The sequence below is a fragment of the Aulonocara sp. 'chitande type north' Nkhata Bay genome, linkage group LG20 (genome assembly GCF_057382095.1).
Source record: "Aulonocara sp. 'chitande type north' Nkhata Bay isolate Kocher_YH1m ecotype deep benthic linkage group LG20, A_spYH_male_GT1.1, whole genome shotgun sequence".
NCBI classification, from domain to species: domain Eukaryota; kingdom Metazoa; phylum Chordata; class Actinopteri; order Cichliformes; family Cichlidae; genus Aulonocara; species Aulonocara sp. 'chitande type north' Nkhata Bay.
In genome coordinates, this window is record NC_141363.1 from 429,052 (window position 1) to 447,009 (window position 17,958).

At 41.1% G+C, this 17,958-nt stretch overlaps 1 protein-coding gene across 1 annotated transcript; it reads left to right on the forward strand.

Moving 5' to 3' along the window:
- The first annotated feature begins 2,371 nt into the window (after window positions 1–2,371).
- On the forward strand, window positions 2,372–9,434 carry LOC147304705 (uncharacterized). The gene is made up of 7 exons (XM_086277894.1): window positions 2,372–2,436; window positions 6,111–6,265; window positions 6,485–6,626; window positions 7,548–7,830; window positions 7,963–8,566; window positions 9,221–9,226; window positions 9,400–9,434. Exons 1-7 carry the CDS (start codon window positions 2,372–2,374, stop codon window positions 9,432–9,434), a joined length of 1,290 nt encoding a protein of 429 aa, XP_086134020.1.
- Window positions 9,435–17,958: the final 8,524 nt, after the last annotated feature.

The window sequence follows — 17,958 nt, forward strand, 5'->3', positions numbered from 1 at the left end:
ACTATACTCAGTACTATGTCCGACGTCTTTATTACCATTATTAATTATGCCTGAAAGATGAAACAGGTTCCTCAATGCGATTGCTGTATTTCAGCTGTGCTGGATGCTACGAAGTGGGATTTGTTTTAACAGCGAGAATGTGAAATCAGCCTGCAGCAGCTTTTTCGGGCAAGAAAAATGAGTGAGCTCCCCATCACTATAATGAGGATGGATAGCATTCTGTTGAGCTTTGCAACCCTTTATTTTACACAAACAGCGACTTTATGCATCACAATTCCACGGCTCTGAATGGGAAACAGCAGAAATAAATCACAAGCATCACTGAGGGATGGTAAGTAGATGTGCTGTCATTATTTGAATGCAATGAGAAGGAATAGCTTTGATGTTGAGAAATGTGTGTTGTTCAACGTTAGCTTTATTTATGTCTGTGCAACAAGAATTATGGTTTACCTGTACCTACTGGGCGAGGGATTTTCTTTGCTAGAAACATGAATTATGAATAATGTTTAGGGGAAAGAAAGGTGTTATTGGGATAAGATCTAGCTAGTTTCATCTATTCTAAAACCTGTGTAAACAAGAACTTGTGCACAGTACTGTCCACAGGTTTTAGTTCGCTCCTCATTTGGGAAAAAGGTAGAGTGAATTATTGAAACATGCAAACATAACTGGAAATACAGCACAAGCTTGAAATTCAATATTTGGTGTGGCCATCGTTATACTTCAGCGCAGCCTGAACTCTCTTAGATAAGCTTTCTTGTAATTTCTTTAAGTAGTCTTAGGAATAGTTCTCCAGGCTTCTTGAAGGACACTCAAGACATTCTTCTTCGGCTACTAATTTTCAGTCAAGTTCTTATTTAATTTGGCATACCTCAGCTTGTTCTCCCTGTTTCCCTTCTTTAAGAATGTCTTCTTGACAGTATCCTTTCAGTGGATGGATCACCTGAAGGGCCAGATGCATCTCCTAGGTCCTGTGTCAGGACTTTGCTCTAGGTTTTTCAGTGCATGCCTTAAGCAACAGGAACAGTGCCTATATTTAGGTACATGCTAGAGGTAACTGTTTTTGTTTTTCTTTGTTTTTCTTTGTTTCTTTGGTTATTTTTGGGGTGGGGGGGGGGGGTGCTTTTCATTAAAAAAAAATTGGGCTTGAATGATTCATAGATAAGCAATGTTGTCTTTTGGAGGCTATCAACATCAAGTAAAATGATTTAATAAATGTCAAACAACAGAGAGCAACAAGATATGCCCCTAAGCAATAGATATGAACAACCATTATTATAAATTTGATAATGCCAAAACAATTTAAAAATGGTCCTCATGAATGCAGTCACTTTAGTAAAATGGTAAGAAAGGGGATTTGGCAAACATCCTAAGCTGTCTGTAAATGTTGGTATTATGTGTAGCAGAGCAAGGAAAGAGACTGTGATTAAATTTAGCCCATGTCAACTTTAGTGACAAACTAGGGGTTTAGGCATGAGGTGCAACTAAGAAATATCTTGTCCTGGGGCCCTTCATAACAACCAGCTGCCACTGCTCTGCTGCTCAAAGCCCTCAAACAAAGACATGTGACCTCTGTGATACAGTACAGCCAGGAGTCTTCACCTCCTAAATCAGCAGTGTTTATGTCAGCCAACATACTGGAAATAGCCTATTTCACAGAAGCCTAACCTTCTTGTAATGACTGTTCTTTGGCACATTATGACAGATATACGCCAATAAACCATGCTCATGTATTACTGTGTTTGTGTATGTGCAGCAAGTCAAAGGCTTCTGATGAATCAAATGCCTCCTATCGCTTTTTTTTTTTACATTGTAGCTCTGACTATATCCATTTTATTTGTCCTTTACTTTCTAAAACAGACTATTAGAAATCTTGTCAGACACACTGCTGCCATGCATCAACTCTCTTTATGTTCCACTCTTTCTTTTCCTCTTACTGATAAATGAAGAGCAACACTGATCAAACCTGACATCAGAAACTCGACAAACACCAGGGATTGGAGCCTATTCATATTTAAACACTTCAAGAATAACAGGTGGCAACCAAAGGGTGCGCAGTTGTTGGGGGGGGTTTTTGTCATCAATTTCTAGGTCATACCAATGTCATGTCTACAAAAACATCGAAGTAAAGATGCAAACCTTCTCCAAACATCTACAGTTGTTGTGAGAAGTTGACCTATACCTATGAATATCATGGTAATTTTAGCCTTTAAATGGTTTCTTTGACTGTGCAGCGTAGATATTTATTGACAACTTTTTAAAAAAAGAATCTGCAAAAGTTTGAATTTGTTTTCAATTTTGACTAATCCATTTTCCTTTTCCCTTCTTCTTGGCAGAAATGGTAAAGTTCATTTAAACTGGTTGGTTTCCTGGCATGGGCCTGGCTTTTGAGTGTAGTCCACACTTTGTCCGTAGAGTTGAGGTCGGAGCTTTTGGAAGGTCAGTTCCAGAAACTTAATGTTAGCCTGCTTTACCCATTCCAAAAGGAGTTTTTGATGTGTGGTTGGGATCACTGTCCTGTTGGAAAACCCACCTGTTTTGTCAAATTTGTGACAGTCTAGCTGTTTATTTGAGGTGAAGTTCAAGAATTTGGACCAATTTGCACCCATTTCTGATCATAAAGCTTTTCTCCAAAAGGCAGTATCAGTCGAGCATGAAGATGTCAGTTTTGTTGCTAGAACACCGGTGTCACGGTCCACTGTGGATATACATGAGATAATTAGAAAGACCAAACACAGCAGGGGAAAACAAGGCACAGGTGAACTAAATCTGACTAACGAAACTGGGAAAACAAAAATGAACATAACACACGCAGGACAAGAGACTATTAAAATAAGATAGGAAATAACCCACACAGAGACTCAAACAAGGACAAGTGAGCTTGATTGTAGGACAGGGGACAAACAGGCAGACTAGGGAGACAACACAAAGATCAGACAGACAATGACTGGAGATGCTGAAGACAGAACAGAGACTGGAAACGAAAAAGGGAACAGACATGAAAGCAAGCGAAAACCAAAAACTAGAACATAAACAAATAAAACTCAGAGGCTCTTAACCTAATCACCTCATAATTCCAGAGAATTAAAAAGCCCTGTTTGCATTAGAGAAAATCCAAAATAAATGTAAACATCTGCACATAAACCTTTCTTAAAATTAATTAAAGATTTGTGGTGTATGTCTGTGAAGGTTCTCAGTCATCCAGGTCATCGTAGTCAAAGGAGCTTGCAAAGAAAAGCGTCTGGACTTCTTTAAGTTGCTTGAAGACGTTTCACCTCTCATCAGAGAAGCTTCTTCAGTTCAGTACGATTTATGGTGTAGAATCATTCTTGGAAAAAGAACCATTCGAAGAAATGATCATGGTAAACTTTGTAAACTTTTGACCACAACCAGAGACGCATCTACTACATTTAAGTGAGTTATTTGATATTTGAGCTCTCAAACTGTATGTATGAAACACTTTGCCCAGAGTGTGTCTATTTCAGATGATGAAATGAACACCCTAAGTTGAAAATGAATTCCAGTGATATTACACGCCCTGTTTCACAGCTTCAGCTTGCAGTGGTGTCAGTCTTAAATGGTATTATTTCTCAACATACATATGACCTTCTCACAAAAATGTGAATTTTTAATAGGAATAAAATTGGTCTGTCGTGTCTGCTTGCTAACGCTCTGTATTATTCATGAAAGTAGCAATAATGTTCTTGAACCATTCTTTTCTGTCACGGTCTGGCTGGCAGATCGTGGGGAGATGGGGAAATAGGACCCAAACGCTGGACTTAATGGAATGAACAGTGGGTTTATTTACAGTGAGGTAATGGTACACCACACATTGAATCTCCAAAAGTGCTCCCTCGACTCCCGTGACGTGTCTTCTCCCAAGTGCTGGTATCCCGTGCTCTCTGCCCCTGTGCCTTCACACACCCCATGTGTCTTGCAGTCCTGTGTTCCGCTGTCCTCCTGGGGAAAAACACAGACACAGCCGTTATGGCACCAACTCCGGCAGGCATACACTTTAACAACACTAGAAACACTGACATGGAGTCTAACTCAACGATCCTGCGCCGGAGGAAGCTCCATCGCTCTGTTAAGTAGCTCCCCCGACGATCCTGATCAGAAGCAGGTGTGTGGTAAGCTAGGCGTGACCAGCAGCTGGCAGGGCCACACCCATCAGGCCTGCAGGTGGCTGTCCTTCATCCTCCAGCCTCACACACATACACACACCAGCATTGAACACAAGAACACAGTGCAGCAAACATACATCCAATACACTAATAACAATAAAGGTCCACACTGTTCACGAACCCCGAGTCCCCGGAACCGGGTCCGTGACATTTTCTTTCTGTGCAGAGCTTCACACTGCACAGCTCTAGCACATGTGCCTTGTCTTGGATGGCTCGTTTAAAAAAAAAGAAACGGGTGCTAACGGGAGAGAAAATACTTGAGTTAAGAAATCGCACTGTGTCTGTGCTTCCTGATCAATGTTCCTGAGAATAAACAAAAAGAAAGTATCAGTAAACAACTTTAAGAGAAAGTAGAGTCCATTCACTGTCCCTGTCATCAACTCAGTCCGTTATTAACAGAACTCACACAAAGCAGTTGTTGAATTCTTTCACAGTTTAATCCAACATATAGTTGTAGAGTCAACGTATGCTTTGCAGACCCAAATAAAGCTCGACGCAGTCATTAGTATGCAACGCAGTCCATCTCCACTTAAGAAATGGGGTGGTAATTGATGACATTATCAGTTCTGCAGTAAATGATGACGAATACCATCACAAAAGCCACTTATTCAGTTGGAACATGGCAAGTCGGTTATTATTCTCGTGTCTGTTTGGAGTCATTTGCTGTCAGAGACACCATGTCCTATCAGATCTTAAAGGAAAACAGCTATTAGGAGCTCACAGTGTTATCCAAGCTTTTCACCTCCATTCACTTCACCCAGGAAAATGACTGCATACACAGTGTGTTCAAAGCAGCAAGAGGTTGGGTTTTTTTTTATCTTTGAACACACCCCACCCTCAATCAGCCCCCAACTTCCTCTAAAGCACAATCAATGCTTACCAACAAGGTTGCCTAGCATCAGTTGCTTAGTAACCACTAGCCCATTGCTTTCTACTACAAAATGTGTCACTAATTCAGAACTAAATTTAGAAATGCCTTTGATTTATCCCCCTGACTGGATTGACAGAAGGAGTCTTTGCTCCCACAGCTCTATCTTTCTTGTACTGAAATCAGAAGCTGCTAGCAGGTACTGTCTCATGAAATCAGTGCCAAGATAGGAAAGTGATTCATACCTTTGTGTTGGTTACTGCTGATTACAACAAATCAGATGTTGTTGCAGCTGTTTCACAGATAAAGAGAGACAGCTGAAAATATTTCTTCATATAATGCAAACTATTGGTGTGCAGGGGGAAAAACAGACAAAACAAATGTTACACAAGAATGAGACAAATTGAACCAAATTCAAATATGCAGATCAATGATTCTGTGATGCCCGTCCTCATTCCTTTAATGCTTTACTCAAAGCATTAAACAGAACATTTCTTCCCGTATTTTATGCAATATTGTGCACAATATAGATTACAGTTTTTCTCGATTGCCTAAACACTATAACCAGACCTCTAAACTAAAATTTCAAAACCGTAACGCTATTGTTCAAAAAGCTCACCCATTTCCCTGAACTATAAACACTATTCCCTGCTTTGACACATGACTCAAATTTGGTGAACTGTTACTGCAAAACTCTACACACAAATCCCTACATTTTACAGTGCTTACACCATGTAGTCATTTAGAAAGCACTAGCATGCAATAATGTTAACTTAAGTCAGCATAGCTTGAGCTCAATTAGCACACAATTAACCAGGTGGAAACACTAGGAGTCAAAATTTAGCACACACCAATCAGAACCTGCGATGGATAGATAAAAGGGCCAAAGTCAGCTCATTCAGGTTTGAAACAATGGATCCAAAGAGATGCAAAGGAAGAGGACGTGGTGGAGAAAGAGGACGTGGTGAAGGAGGAGGACGTGGTGGAGGAAGAGGACATGGTGAAGGAGGAGGACGTGGTGGAGGAAGAGGACGTGGTGGAGGAAGAGGACATGGTGAAAGAGGAGGACGTGGTGGAGGAGGAGGACGTGGTGGAGGAAGAGGACATGGTGAAGGAGGAGGACGTGGTGGAGGAAGAGGACGTGGTGGAGGAAGAGGACATGGTGAAGGAGGAGGACGTGGTGGAGGAAGAGGACGTGGTGGAGGAAGAGGACATGGTGAAAGAGGAGGACGTGGTGGAGGAGGACGTGGTGGAGGAAGAGGACATGGTGAAAGAGGAGGACGTGGTGGAAGAGGAGGAGGAGGTGGTCTAGGACAACAGGAAGGTGGTGGAGGAGGAGGGAGAGGTGGAGGAGGAGGAGGACGTGGTGAAGGAGGTGGAGGTGGAGAACGACGGCGACAAGGAAGGGGAAGAGCAAGGGCAAGAAGACAGTCAGTCTCGGATGAAATTCGAGCCACTTTAGTTCACCATGTCCTTGTCCATGGGATGACTATGAGGGAGGCTGGGCAACGAGTACAACCAAATTTGAGTCGCTTCACTGTTGCCTCCATCATCAGAACCTTCAGGGAGGAAAACAGGTAGGTGTACTTGCAGTAAGACTGCTTTGTACAGTAACGTTTACAGTTTTTTTCAGTCGCTAACAAGCGTTTGTCCAAACAGTTGTCACATTTGCAAAACTCTAAACACAATTAGCACAGCATCGGTCTGTTGTGGCCATACCATTCACACATTTCATGTCGTGTTCACCCAATATGCAGTCAGTGAACACATTTCCACGATGCTTACATTTTCTTAACAGTCAAGCTATACCTCCCAACAAAATTATGGACTGTTTTTGTAGTATGTACGAATGTTAACACACAACATCCCACAATAGCAAAAACAATATTCCAAACCTTAGATACAGTATAAAAACCTCTGCTTCTGCAATGATATCAGTACAAAACCAATATCAATATCAAAAATATATCTCAGCTGATAATAAACAAACAATTGAATAATTGACACACAGCTGATTTATGTTGGGTAAATTGGGCCAACCACAGCTTCTTCCATTCTGGCTTAGACTCAGTGGGGTTCATAAGGCAAGACCTTGAGGAGTGATGTTTTTGGAAACAAAAAAAAGACAAACACTGTAATGTCTGGTCGAGGAAGAGTAAGAGCAAGGGGCCCAGGGAGAAGAGCAGGCCCAAGGAGAGGGCAAGGTAGAGGTGTAAGAATGCGTGGTGGTGGCATTCCAAGGGCTGCAAGAACAGTAGTCAGTGATGAAATTCGTGCCACTATCATTGACCATGTAATCAACCATGGTCTTTCACTAAGAGAGGCTGGTGAAAGAGTGCAGCCCAATTTGAGGCGGTCAACAGTTGCCTCCATTATACGCATCTTTCAACAAACCAACAGGTAAGTATTGCATTTTACATGGATTGTTTCTATTCTCACTTGACATGTCAATATGGTCATACAGTAATGCATATGTTGAATTTTTTGTCTTTCTAAAGAATGCAACGTCTTCCACCCTCTGGGGGAAGAGGAAAGCTCCTCAGTAATGATCAGGAGCTTGCCATTGTGGAAATGGTTACTGCAAATAATGCAATAAAACTGCGTGAAATACAAACTAGAATTGTGGCGGACCATGAGATATTCGACAATATCGATAGAATCAGCCTCACAACCATTTCGCGGACATTGTCCAAACACAGAGTGCGGATGAAGCAGCTCTACACTGTTCCCTTTGAGAGGAACAGTGAGAGGGTCAAGGAGCTACGACGACAATATGTCCAGGTATAGTGTATATTCAATCCAATGTCCAGTTCTATAAGCTTTGCACTTTGCAAGTAGGTAACCTACACAATACTAGGTTACAGTACAGTATGGTATACAGTACTAACATGACTTACATAAACTTTGTTTCAGAGAGTTATGGAATTGGAGGCCAACCAGGCCCCTCATGAATTCATATACATCGATGAGGCAGGATTCAATCTGGCCAAAAGGCGTCGACGTGGACGAAATGTAATTGGAAAAAGGGCCACAGTTGATGTGCCAGGACAGAGAGGGGCAAACATTACCATGTGTGCAGCAATTGCAAATGCAGGATTACTCCTTCACAAATGTCAGGTTGGACCCTATAATACAGAGCGCTTGCTTGCCTTTCTCAATGATCTCCACCAGCGCCTGGTTCCAGAGCAGGGTCAGGAGGGTGAAAACATGAGGACCTTTGTAATTACCTGGGACAATGTGGCTTTCCATCACTCGCAAGCAATAACAACATGGTTTGAAGTCCACCCAAGACTGGTGAGTCTCTTCCTTCCACCCTATTCACCTTTCCTCAACCCCATAGAGGAGTTCTTTTCTGCATGGCGGTGGAAGGTTTATGACCATCAGCCACATGACCAGATGTCCCTCCTTGAAGCCATGGATGCTGGCTCCAGGGACATCACAGTTGACGATTGCCAAGGGTGGATCCGACATACCAGGCAGTTTTATCCCAGGTGCATCGACTTGGATGACATCAGATGTGATGTTGATGAAAACATGTGGCCTAACCCTGAAGATCGCAGAGATTAGATGCAACTTTTTTGCCTTTTTTTAGCCCCCCTCCCCCCCTTTTTATCTTGGCTTTTTGCTGTTGTTTTTTTGTTCAGAATGCTCTTGTGTGTTTCATGGATATTTTGTTCACTGTAAGCAATACTGTAAAACTTTCTCTGTCCTATCATACCGTGTTTCTACTGTACCTCCTGTGGTAAACAGTAAAGAAACAAAAACTTGTTTGCTTTTTACTGGAAAGCTTTTGAATGTGAACATTACTGTACATGTGGACATACAGTTACCAACCAAGACATTTCTGGTGTCAAAATGGTGGATTGCATGTTTCGCATGCAAATACCTGTAAAACTGAAACATAAAAGTCTATGCAGTTTTTGTAATGTCAATAATAGCCAGTATTTTGAAACCTGGTGTACTTTGATTGACTGCATGTACCTTGTGAAGTGAAAACAAGTGTTATTCTTTGACAGACTAATTTCATTTTGAGTCAGATTTATAGTGTTTTTGTACAGTTAGTGTGTGCAGAGAAAGATGTGTTCTAATTTTGAAATGAGGAGTTAGTATATATTTAACAAAGTGTATTTTTGGGAAGGATATTATCCATTTGGCCAATTGTGTTTTGTAGGTGTGGGTCTGTGTTAAGAGTTTAGAAAAAGTATCTGAAGTATGGGTAGGCGCTTGTTAGCGACTGTAAAAAACTGTAAGTTACTGAACTTATGTGTCTTGAGTTTCAGTATGTTTCCATTATTTGCCTGTAAAATGAATGTGTGACAGTTACAGTAATGAGTGCTTCTATTTTTGTAGGACACAGAGACGACCACCTGGTGGAGGCAGGTTAAGGCTTTTGTCGGAGGAGCAAGAGAGGGAACTTGTAAACATGGTAATTGCAAATAATGTAATCCGCCTGCAAGAGATTCAAAGGAGAGTGATTGAGGATGATCATCTTTTTCAAGGCATAAATGCCATCAGCCTCTCCACAATTGACCGCATCCTCCGAAAGAATCAATTCCGGATGAAACAGGCATACCGAGTCCCTTTCGAACGAAACTCTGACAGAGTGAAAAACCAACGTGTGGAATATGTTCAGGTATGAGTTTTGATACTGTATAAAGTATTGTGTACCATCACAGCATGGCAGTTTATGCTGCCATTTCAGCACTCTTGAACTGTGGTTCAGGGTACCGATTGACTCTAGTGTGTTATGTGTTTTGCAGAGAATCTTTGAGATTGAAGGACGGCCTGTTCCCCATGAAATAATCTTTGTGGATGAGGCAGGTTTTAACCTGACCAAAAGAAGGAAAAGGGGGAGGAACATAATTGGCCATCGGGCTATTGTAAATGTCCCTGGTCAGCGTGGGGGGAATGTCACTATGTGCGCAGCCATCAGCCAACGAGGGGTACTCCACCGCCATGCCGTACTAGGACCCTATAACACTATGCTTCTCCTTGCTTTTCTTGATGGTTTAAGACAACATATGTTCCAGCTGGACTACAGGGAACCAGCACAGCCAGAGCAGCCTCACTACGTTGTTGTGTGGGATAACGTCAGCTTCCATCGCGCTGCTCTGGTTCGTGACTGGTTTACCCAAGGTTTTCTAATATCTTTCTGCCTGCATACTCTCCCTTTCTAAACCCGATAGAGGAGTTATTTTCGGCATGGCGGTGGAAAGTGTATGACCGAGAACCTTATGTCCGTGTTCACCTCCTTCAGGCCATGGAAGAGGCCTGCCTAGACATATCAGTAGATGCATGCCAGGGGTGGATCAGGCATGCAAGAGGATTTTACCCCCGCTGCCTGGCTGGGGCCAATATAGCCTGTGATGTGGATGAGATTCTCTGGCCTGACCCAGACCAAAGACAAGATGCTGAGGTGGGATAATGTTTCTGGTGTGTGTTGTACTGTATAGTACATGAATGACAATGTGCCACTGTACATACATTGGTTGCGTCTTTTGTGTTTATCATGTGACAAGGGTTTTGAAGGGGAGAACCATAAGCAACCTATTTGTTTTGGAACTATTGTTTTGAATTAATTGTACCAGTGTGCAAAACTCTGTTGTAGTGTGTGTGTTTTTGAGGGCTTGTGTTTGATGTCTGAGGGCAAAGTTTGGTTTTTCAGCAGGAGTGAATAGTTTTGGGTGTAGAGCTTCATTTTGACCTGGAAATAGGATGTTTGGGAAATTGAGTGAGATGTTATGGATTTGTGTTTACTGTTGTGAGGATATGAGGCGTAGTTTCAAGAAATGTGTTTTAGCAATCGAGAAAAACTGTAATACTACTGCTATGGAGACTAAGTTCATTTTAAATACTTTGTATTCTCTTAAAAACACACTAATACATCTTATTCCCTCTACATCCCAAATGTTGGCTATGGGGTTTATTAAGAGAAAGCTTACCTGTTGACATGCTAATTTACTTGCTAATGCTACCTTGATTTTTCACACATATCAGTGCACATGCACAGTGCAGATTTTAAATTATCTCAGAGCAATGACAGGAGAACCACGGGTCACTTGTCAAGCAACTAGTCTCATCTCAGTTAAGTCCACATTTGTATCTACAGTGTGCATGTGCAAAAATGCCATTTAACCTCCTAAGACCTGAACTCTTTCATGACAAGATCTGAAAACTGCTGTTCACAAACGCTGTCCATCTAATCTGACTGAGCTGGAGCTGTTTTGCAAAGAAGAATGGGCAAAGATTTCAGTCTGTAGAAGCTGGTAGAGACAGACCCTAAAAGACTGGCAGCTGTAATTGCAGCAAAAGGTGGTTCTACAAAGTGTTGACTCAGTGTGTATGACAAACACAGTGACACACACGAAGGCGAGGCATTCCTCCCAAACACTCCATCAAATACAAGCTTCTCACTCTATGTCTCTCAGGCCTTTGCTAAAACAGTAGGCTGACAAGTTGGAGCTGTCGACGCACCCAATTCACTCCAAATCCAGAGAGACAGAGAGGAAAAGAAAAGTAAGAGGCAGAGAGACTGAGGCAGAAAAACGGGGGGATGCCGAGTAATGAAGCAGATGAAATTGAGCAGAACTGAAAATGCAGAAGCAGTGGCTCATCACATCGTCTGAGCTCTGTGTATGTTAATGGACTTTGAATGAAACATGATGTCTGTTTATGTCTGTCTGTGTTTTTATCTGTGTTTCTTCCTGCGTATATGTGTTTGTTTTCACATGTTGTCTTATTAAGACGTAGTAGCCTTCACCTTCATGCTCTCTAGACATCCATCAGTGCATAAAGCATTTAGATGGATGTTAGAGCCAGAGGTAGAGCCCGGCAATCTCATCCAACAGCATCCACACACAGATTTGTATAAATCTTCATCTGTTTTTGATGGTGTCCAACTGGGTTTTGCTCTTTCTTTCTTCTGTGCTGACTTTATTGTCATAAGTTGAAAAAGATGTAAGATTTCACTCTATACATTACCTAAAATTTATATATTTTTTATCTTTTTAAACAGCCATAGCACATTCTTTAACCACAGTATGCAGCTTCACCCCCATATTATTTGTAGCCATGTGTATTGCTATGCAAAACTGTGAGAGGCCCTTTCATAATTCTGTGAATGCTGTCTGTCTGTTTCATTTGTCCCTTTGGAAGGCTTTGCAGAAGCAAAATCCCCACTATGCCAGGATAATATGGTCAACGAGGCCGAGAGGCTGAATAAAAGCCTTTGTATTTGAGACTGGGAAGCATTCAGCCTGACTTCCTAAACCATTTACGGTATAGTGCATTAAATGTGTTTTTCCAAGAGCCTTCTTTCAGCCATTACACCATTTCACCCGTTATTAGATTTCTACACCACAATCAACATTTTCCATAATTGAGCTAAGCGTGGAGACCTTTCACTAAATGTTACAACAGTTACTTCCTGCCACGCATACAGAATGACAATATTGCTGATTTGATTATGACACAGCTGTCATTTTCTTCCAGCCAGGGACACGTCACGAGCCAAAACTGAGGTAAACTGACAAAGTCACATGCGTTCGCTGTTAACAAACATTACATTAGCAGGAGGTTATGGAACCGTGTTGGATTAGAAGAGACAGGTCATCAGAATCTCAATCAGGGGGGTGCGATCGTGTGGCTGCAGCGCCGATGAAGCGGCTAACAGGTGTGGTCTGTCTGCGCACTTCAAGTGGCATGACAGTTTTATCTGCTGCTTCCTTTCTCTGCAGCGGGAATGAGTGGCTTGACTAACACAACATGCCATGTTATCATTAGTCTGATAAAGTGCAATGTTTGATTCACTGACGGAGGTGCTGGTTGGCCTGAAAAAGAGTCTTTAGGCTGATGTCATTACAAAGAATCCTGAAACAGATCATACCAGAGTAAGGAATATGTTAATATATGTTCTTTCTTTACTTTTTGTTGCTCCTTTTTATTATTATATTCCTTTATTTACCTTCATAACATAAAATTTATGGCAGTCTATTGAACAGGCATGGTGATAGTCACAATGCTCCATTAACGGCTGCGTTAAATGCAGAGAGAGGAAAAGTGAAAAATGAGCAATTCTTTATTTCTACTCCTCAACTTTTTCTCTCTTTCCAACTTCTCTACCCAACCATCCTCCTCACTGCCAGACAACAGGAGCAGAAAGACAATATGATAGACTCATGCTTGCCCGACCTCCATATGACACTCTGCTTTCTATTACCAGTCCTCTTGCTGTCAGGTCCACACACACTTGGTGACACCTGATTAAAAAAACACTGGCCGTACACTGCCCCGTATTACGTGTCCTCAGCAATGCGGTACATTTCTAAACCGATTTAATCTGCTGCTCTGGGCGACACACCTCTTCTACTGCGGCTTTCACCACACCTGAGTAGCAGGAGATACTTGTTAATTAATAACACTAATGAAGGCTGCATTTCATTTCCATTTACAGTGCAAGCCGGCTCACTGCGAGGACTTACTGAGACAATTAATTAAACTCACTCACTGTTAATCTTATTAAATATCCCCGCGTTTTCATTTGTGCAAAAAAAAATTGTAGATATCTGTTGTGAATTATCGGCGTGCACCTGCAGTTTACTCTTTAAACTGTGTCATCTCTGGGATTGGAGACGTCCAGAGATTCAGGGACTACAACTATATTAGCAATGATATTTTCTTGAAATCAAAAGAAATAAATTGAATATACTTACTTGACTGTGTTTGTACTGAACCAACATTCAAATCAGCAGCACATCATCTGCCCTGATCTCCCTGCTTCTGTGATGAGACCTTGAGAGGACCTGGTTCGACTGTCTGTGTGCAATACAGATCAGTCCAGGTGTCTTCACTCGGCTGATTGCTTTCTTTTGAATCTGTCTGAATGACTTTACTGCCTCTATCCTCCTGCTTTTATTTCCCTTGAGTTCCACCTTTCATAGAAATGTTCTGTGTGTTTGAGTGTACTAAAGCTTATATGCACACATGGATTGTTTTCCCCTAATAGGACTGTGCAGTTTGCTTCAAAAACACTATTCTTGCTCTTGTTGTTGTTGTTGTTTCCTTTAATTAAGAAAACAATTCCCCAGTGATGATATTGTGTTAGATTTTATAATACAGTGCTGGGAAATCCTTCTGGATTTCATATTTTTTCCATATTTGTCACAGTTACTTTTTTCAGCTCATCAAACACATTTTAATAGCAGACTAAGATAACTTGAATAAATACAAAATGCAGTTTTTAAATTGTGATTTCATTTATTAAGGAAAGAAACTATCCAAACCTACCTGGCTCACATGGAAAAGTAACACTCTCAGGTAAGGTCAGTGTTCAGGACTCAACAGTAAGATAGAGATTTGGTAAAAATGGCATCCACGGGAGATCATGTGAAAACTACCAAAAAGAACAAAAAGGCTCGACTTACATTTACCAAAGAACGTCTTGATGATCCTCAAGCTTTTTGGGAAAGTTTTTTGTGGAATGACGAGACAAAACTGAACTTTTTGAAATGTTTTCATTCCATTACTTATGATGTCAAATGAACACAAACGTGGTGGTGGTAGTGGGATCGTCTGGGGGTGTTATGCAGCTTCAGGGCCTCGACGACTTGCATGGACCTGTGAATCCTGCTCTCTACCAAAAAATCCTGAAGGACCATGTACAGCTTACTTGGGTTATGCAGTGGGATAAAGATCCGAAGCACATGAGAAAGTCGATCTCTGAATGGTAAGAAAGAAACTCTTACTTAAAGTGAAAGAAAGAAAATGAAGGTTTTGGAGTAGCCCAGTCTGTGCATAAGTACAACTGAGATGTTTTGGCCACTCGTGCCCCAAAATCCTCCAAAGTGGCCAAATTAAAACAATTCTGCAAAGATGAGTGGACCAAAATTCCTCCGCAGCGATGTGAAAAGCTCATTGCCAGTTATTGCAAATGCTTGATTGCAGTTCTTCCTGCCAAGGGTGGCACCTCAAGTTATTAGGTTTAGGGGGAAATGACTTTTTCATATAGGGCCAGGCACGTTTGGGTAGCTTTTTCCCTTAATAAACTGTCATTAAATCTTAGATTTGACTCATCGTTGTCTAATATTAAACTTTATTTTATGATCTGAAATATGTTTATTTATGCCACTGTTCAAATCTGACCTCAACTCTGATCGTGGTATTTGCAACAGTGTGTCCCATAAAGGATTGACTAGAAACAAACACCCAGAAAAACTGTATCTATACACCCGTCATTACACAGGGATGCTAATACAAACACAAAATTACTGGTCCTTCAAAAGCACCTGGTTTTATAAGTATTCTTCATCACTTGGCTTTATGGCTTCATAGACAATGATAACTGTTTATTCACAGCAATGTGAAGGCAGCAATGAAAACTACAAATAAACTGACCCATTTTCTCCATTCATGCACACAAACACACACAAACTTTTAACCTACTTACACGTGTTTGCAGTTTGTTTTTTTACTAACTAAAACCCTCTGAAGCACCCAGACTAGCAGCAGCTCTATATGTTACTGCTGCGGTAGAATCCATGTTGCTTGCAATTACAGCCTTATGGTGGGAAGGAGAAGGTGCTGGAAGGTGAAAAGGTCTCAGTGGTAGAGCAGTGGGTTGAGAGCACCTTACAAAGGCTCAGCTCTCCGCATGACACTTTATAGCATGACCTTCGATCACAGCATGACTATGTCTTTTGTGCTGTACATTTTTGAGCACCCGCTAAAAGCTTTTCCAGGCTCCTTTGAGGAAATAGATTTGGTCATGGCGAGATGAGGGTGACAGAGAATAGCAATCTATATTCCAGGATCCACAATCTCGCCCTTTTTCTCTCTCTCATGTTGGTAAAAATGGTTCGAAAAAGAAACCCTGTGCAGTCCATTCACCGGACAGAAAAAAAACATCCACGCACACGTCCCCATCTCCTCATTCACATTTTCTCATTTCCCCTCATAATCTCTTATAAATTTGTAAAAGATAGCATATCTTAGGATGTGCTTTCTTAGTGAATACAAGCTATCACTTAATCGACTAGTTAAAGTGTCGCTGAGACCACTTAGCTCTTCTTACTTTAATTTTCCTCTTTTGTTTTAAAATATAATAATGAATGGGATGCGCTCCTCTTAATGAATGAAGTGGGGACAGATGGAAAATCTGGATTACTGGAAGATATTTGTCTAGCTCTGGGTCATCCAGTGATTTATTCTGGTCATGGACGCACAGACTCTCCCCTGGGTTACGAGACATTCATGTCTTTATGGAGAGGACATTTTCATCCTTTGATCTTCTTTATTGACAACCAAGATGGAACATATCAGGAACTAGCCTGTCTGCTAACAGCACTGCATCCTCCGAGTAAACCTCCTGCAGAGACCAGCGCCTCACGCATCCCAAAGTTATTTGTGCAACGCCTCTTTGTACATGTGATTTTCTGTGTTTGCATGTGTAATAAGTAGTTTGCTAAGCAGGAGGCGTAATAATTAGTAGCCCCCCCCTCCTCAGTTTGCAGAGCTGCCTGTAGTGACAGCTCGAGGGTGATGCAACAGATAAAAGCAGCGAGAAACGATCGAGGAGAACAGCTGGACTGCATAAATAGCTCCTTTGGAAAAGGGACATTTAAAACATAAATTCCAGCTTACACATGAGAACAAATCAAACAAATAAAGGCTACATTTGTTTGGAATAATAAAAAAGAAATAAAAGAGAAATATCATTTGTGGCATATAAAATCTTGAGGAATCTGTCATCCAGTGGGTGTTACTTTATTACTGTCTTTTTCTTTCTTTCTTTGAGACACTTTATGAAAGGAACAACAAAATAATGTCTCAGAGGAGCCACTCACTGCATAAGCTTGCTCACTACAACAACATTTGCCCTGGGTGAAATAAATTTAGCTGTCTTACTTTGAATGTTTTGACCTTATGTTGGCGCTACAAGAGAAGTCAGGTGGACTCCAAAATCATAAATCGCGATTCTCTGGGGATCACAATAACAATATCAAGTTTATTGGCACTACTGGCCAAAACAGTTAAGCGTAGAACAGACAACCTCATAACAATGGTGACACAGACATCATCATCCCTGGGTATACAGAGGAAATCATGAGAATGACAGTAAAACCAATACATCAAAGTCTTTGGAGAAATGACAAGAGTGAAAACGAAAGAAAGAGAAACACAAAAAGTCCCAAATGTCACAGGTCTCTTAGGACGTCTTTCCAAAGTTCAAAAGATGTTTTAGGTTAAACCAACAGAAGCAGTTTCTTTAGTCTCCAACCGAAAGATTTACATTTATTAAGTGCACTACACACCTTTTAAAGAGGGTTCAAAATGTTCCCCTAATATGACTTAATATTGGAAATGCTTTCTATAAGTGGCATATTATTAATTTCTTTCATTTTTGCTTTGCAGTTTTTGTTTAAAGATAAAGTTTTGAAAGAAAGAAAAAATGCTTTATTATATCAATACAGAACGACAAAGTCTGGCCTCAAATTTAGAGTTTATCAAGGCCTCCCCGATGCAGTATAAACAAAAAAACAGATGTTGTTGTACACAGCACAAGTGATGCACTGATAACATTCAGCAGTCTGATGCATCTGTTGGACTTTTTCACGGACTGATTTCAGAGGAATCGCTTAAATAGAAAAGCCCACACGAACAATATTGTCACTCTGGCAAAGCAGTTCATTGGTGTGAGAACTGGTGTGTGCTCGTACAGTGATGTGGGCATACAGAAACAGACAAACAAACAAACAAAAGGCAGTTCTCTTTCAACTATCACATAACTTGTGCTTTCAGACCATTTGAAGAAAATAGGTGCAACAGAATTTTGTGTCATTCGGGCCGTGCTGGTTTCTTTTCTTTGATAAAAAAGCTCAGCTTCATCATGGTTTCACCTACAGCCGACTGACG

Bases quoted from the DNA above. Each gene is read 5' to 3' on its own strand.
- LOC147304705 (XM_086277894.1), top strand. From the start codon at position 2,372: ATGGGCCTGGCTTTTGAGTGTAGTCCACACTTTGTCCGTAGAGTTGAG. The intron at 6,266-6,484 runs GTGAAAGAGGAG...GAAGACAGTCAG, and splicing joins TGGTGGAGGAAGAGGACATG to TCTCGGATGAAATTCGAGCC. The intron at 7,831-7,962 runs GTATAGTGTATA...ACTTTGTTTCAG, and splicing joins TACGACGACAATATGTCCAG to AGAGTTATGGAATTGGAGGC.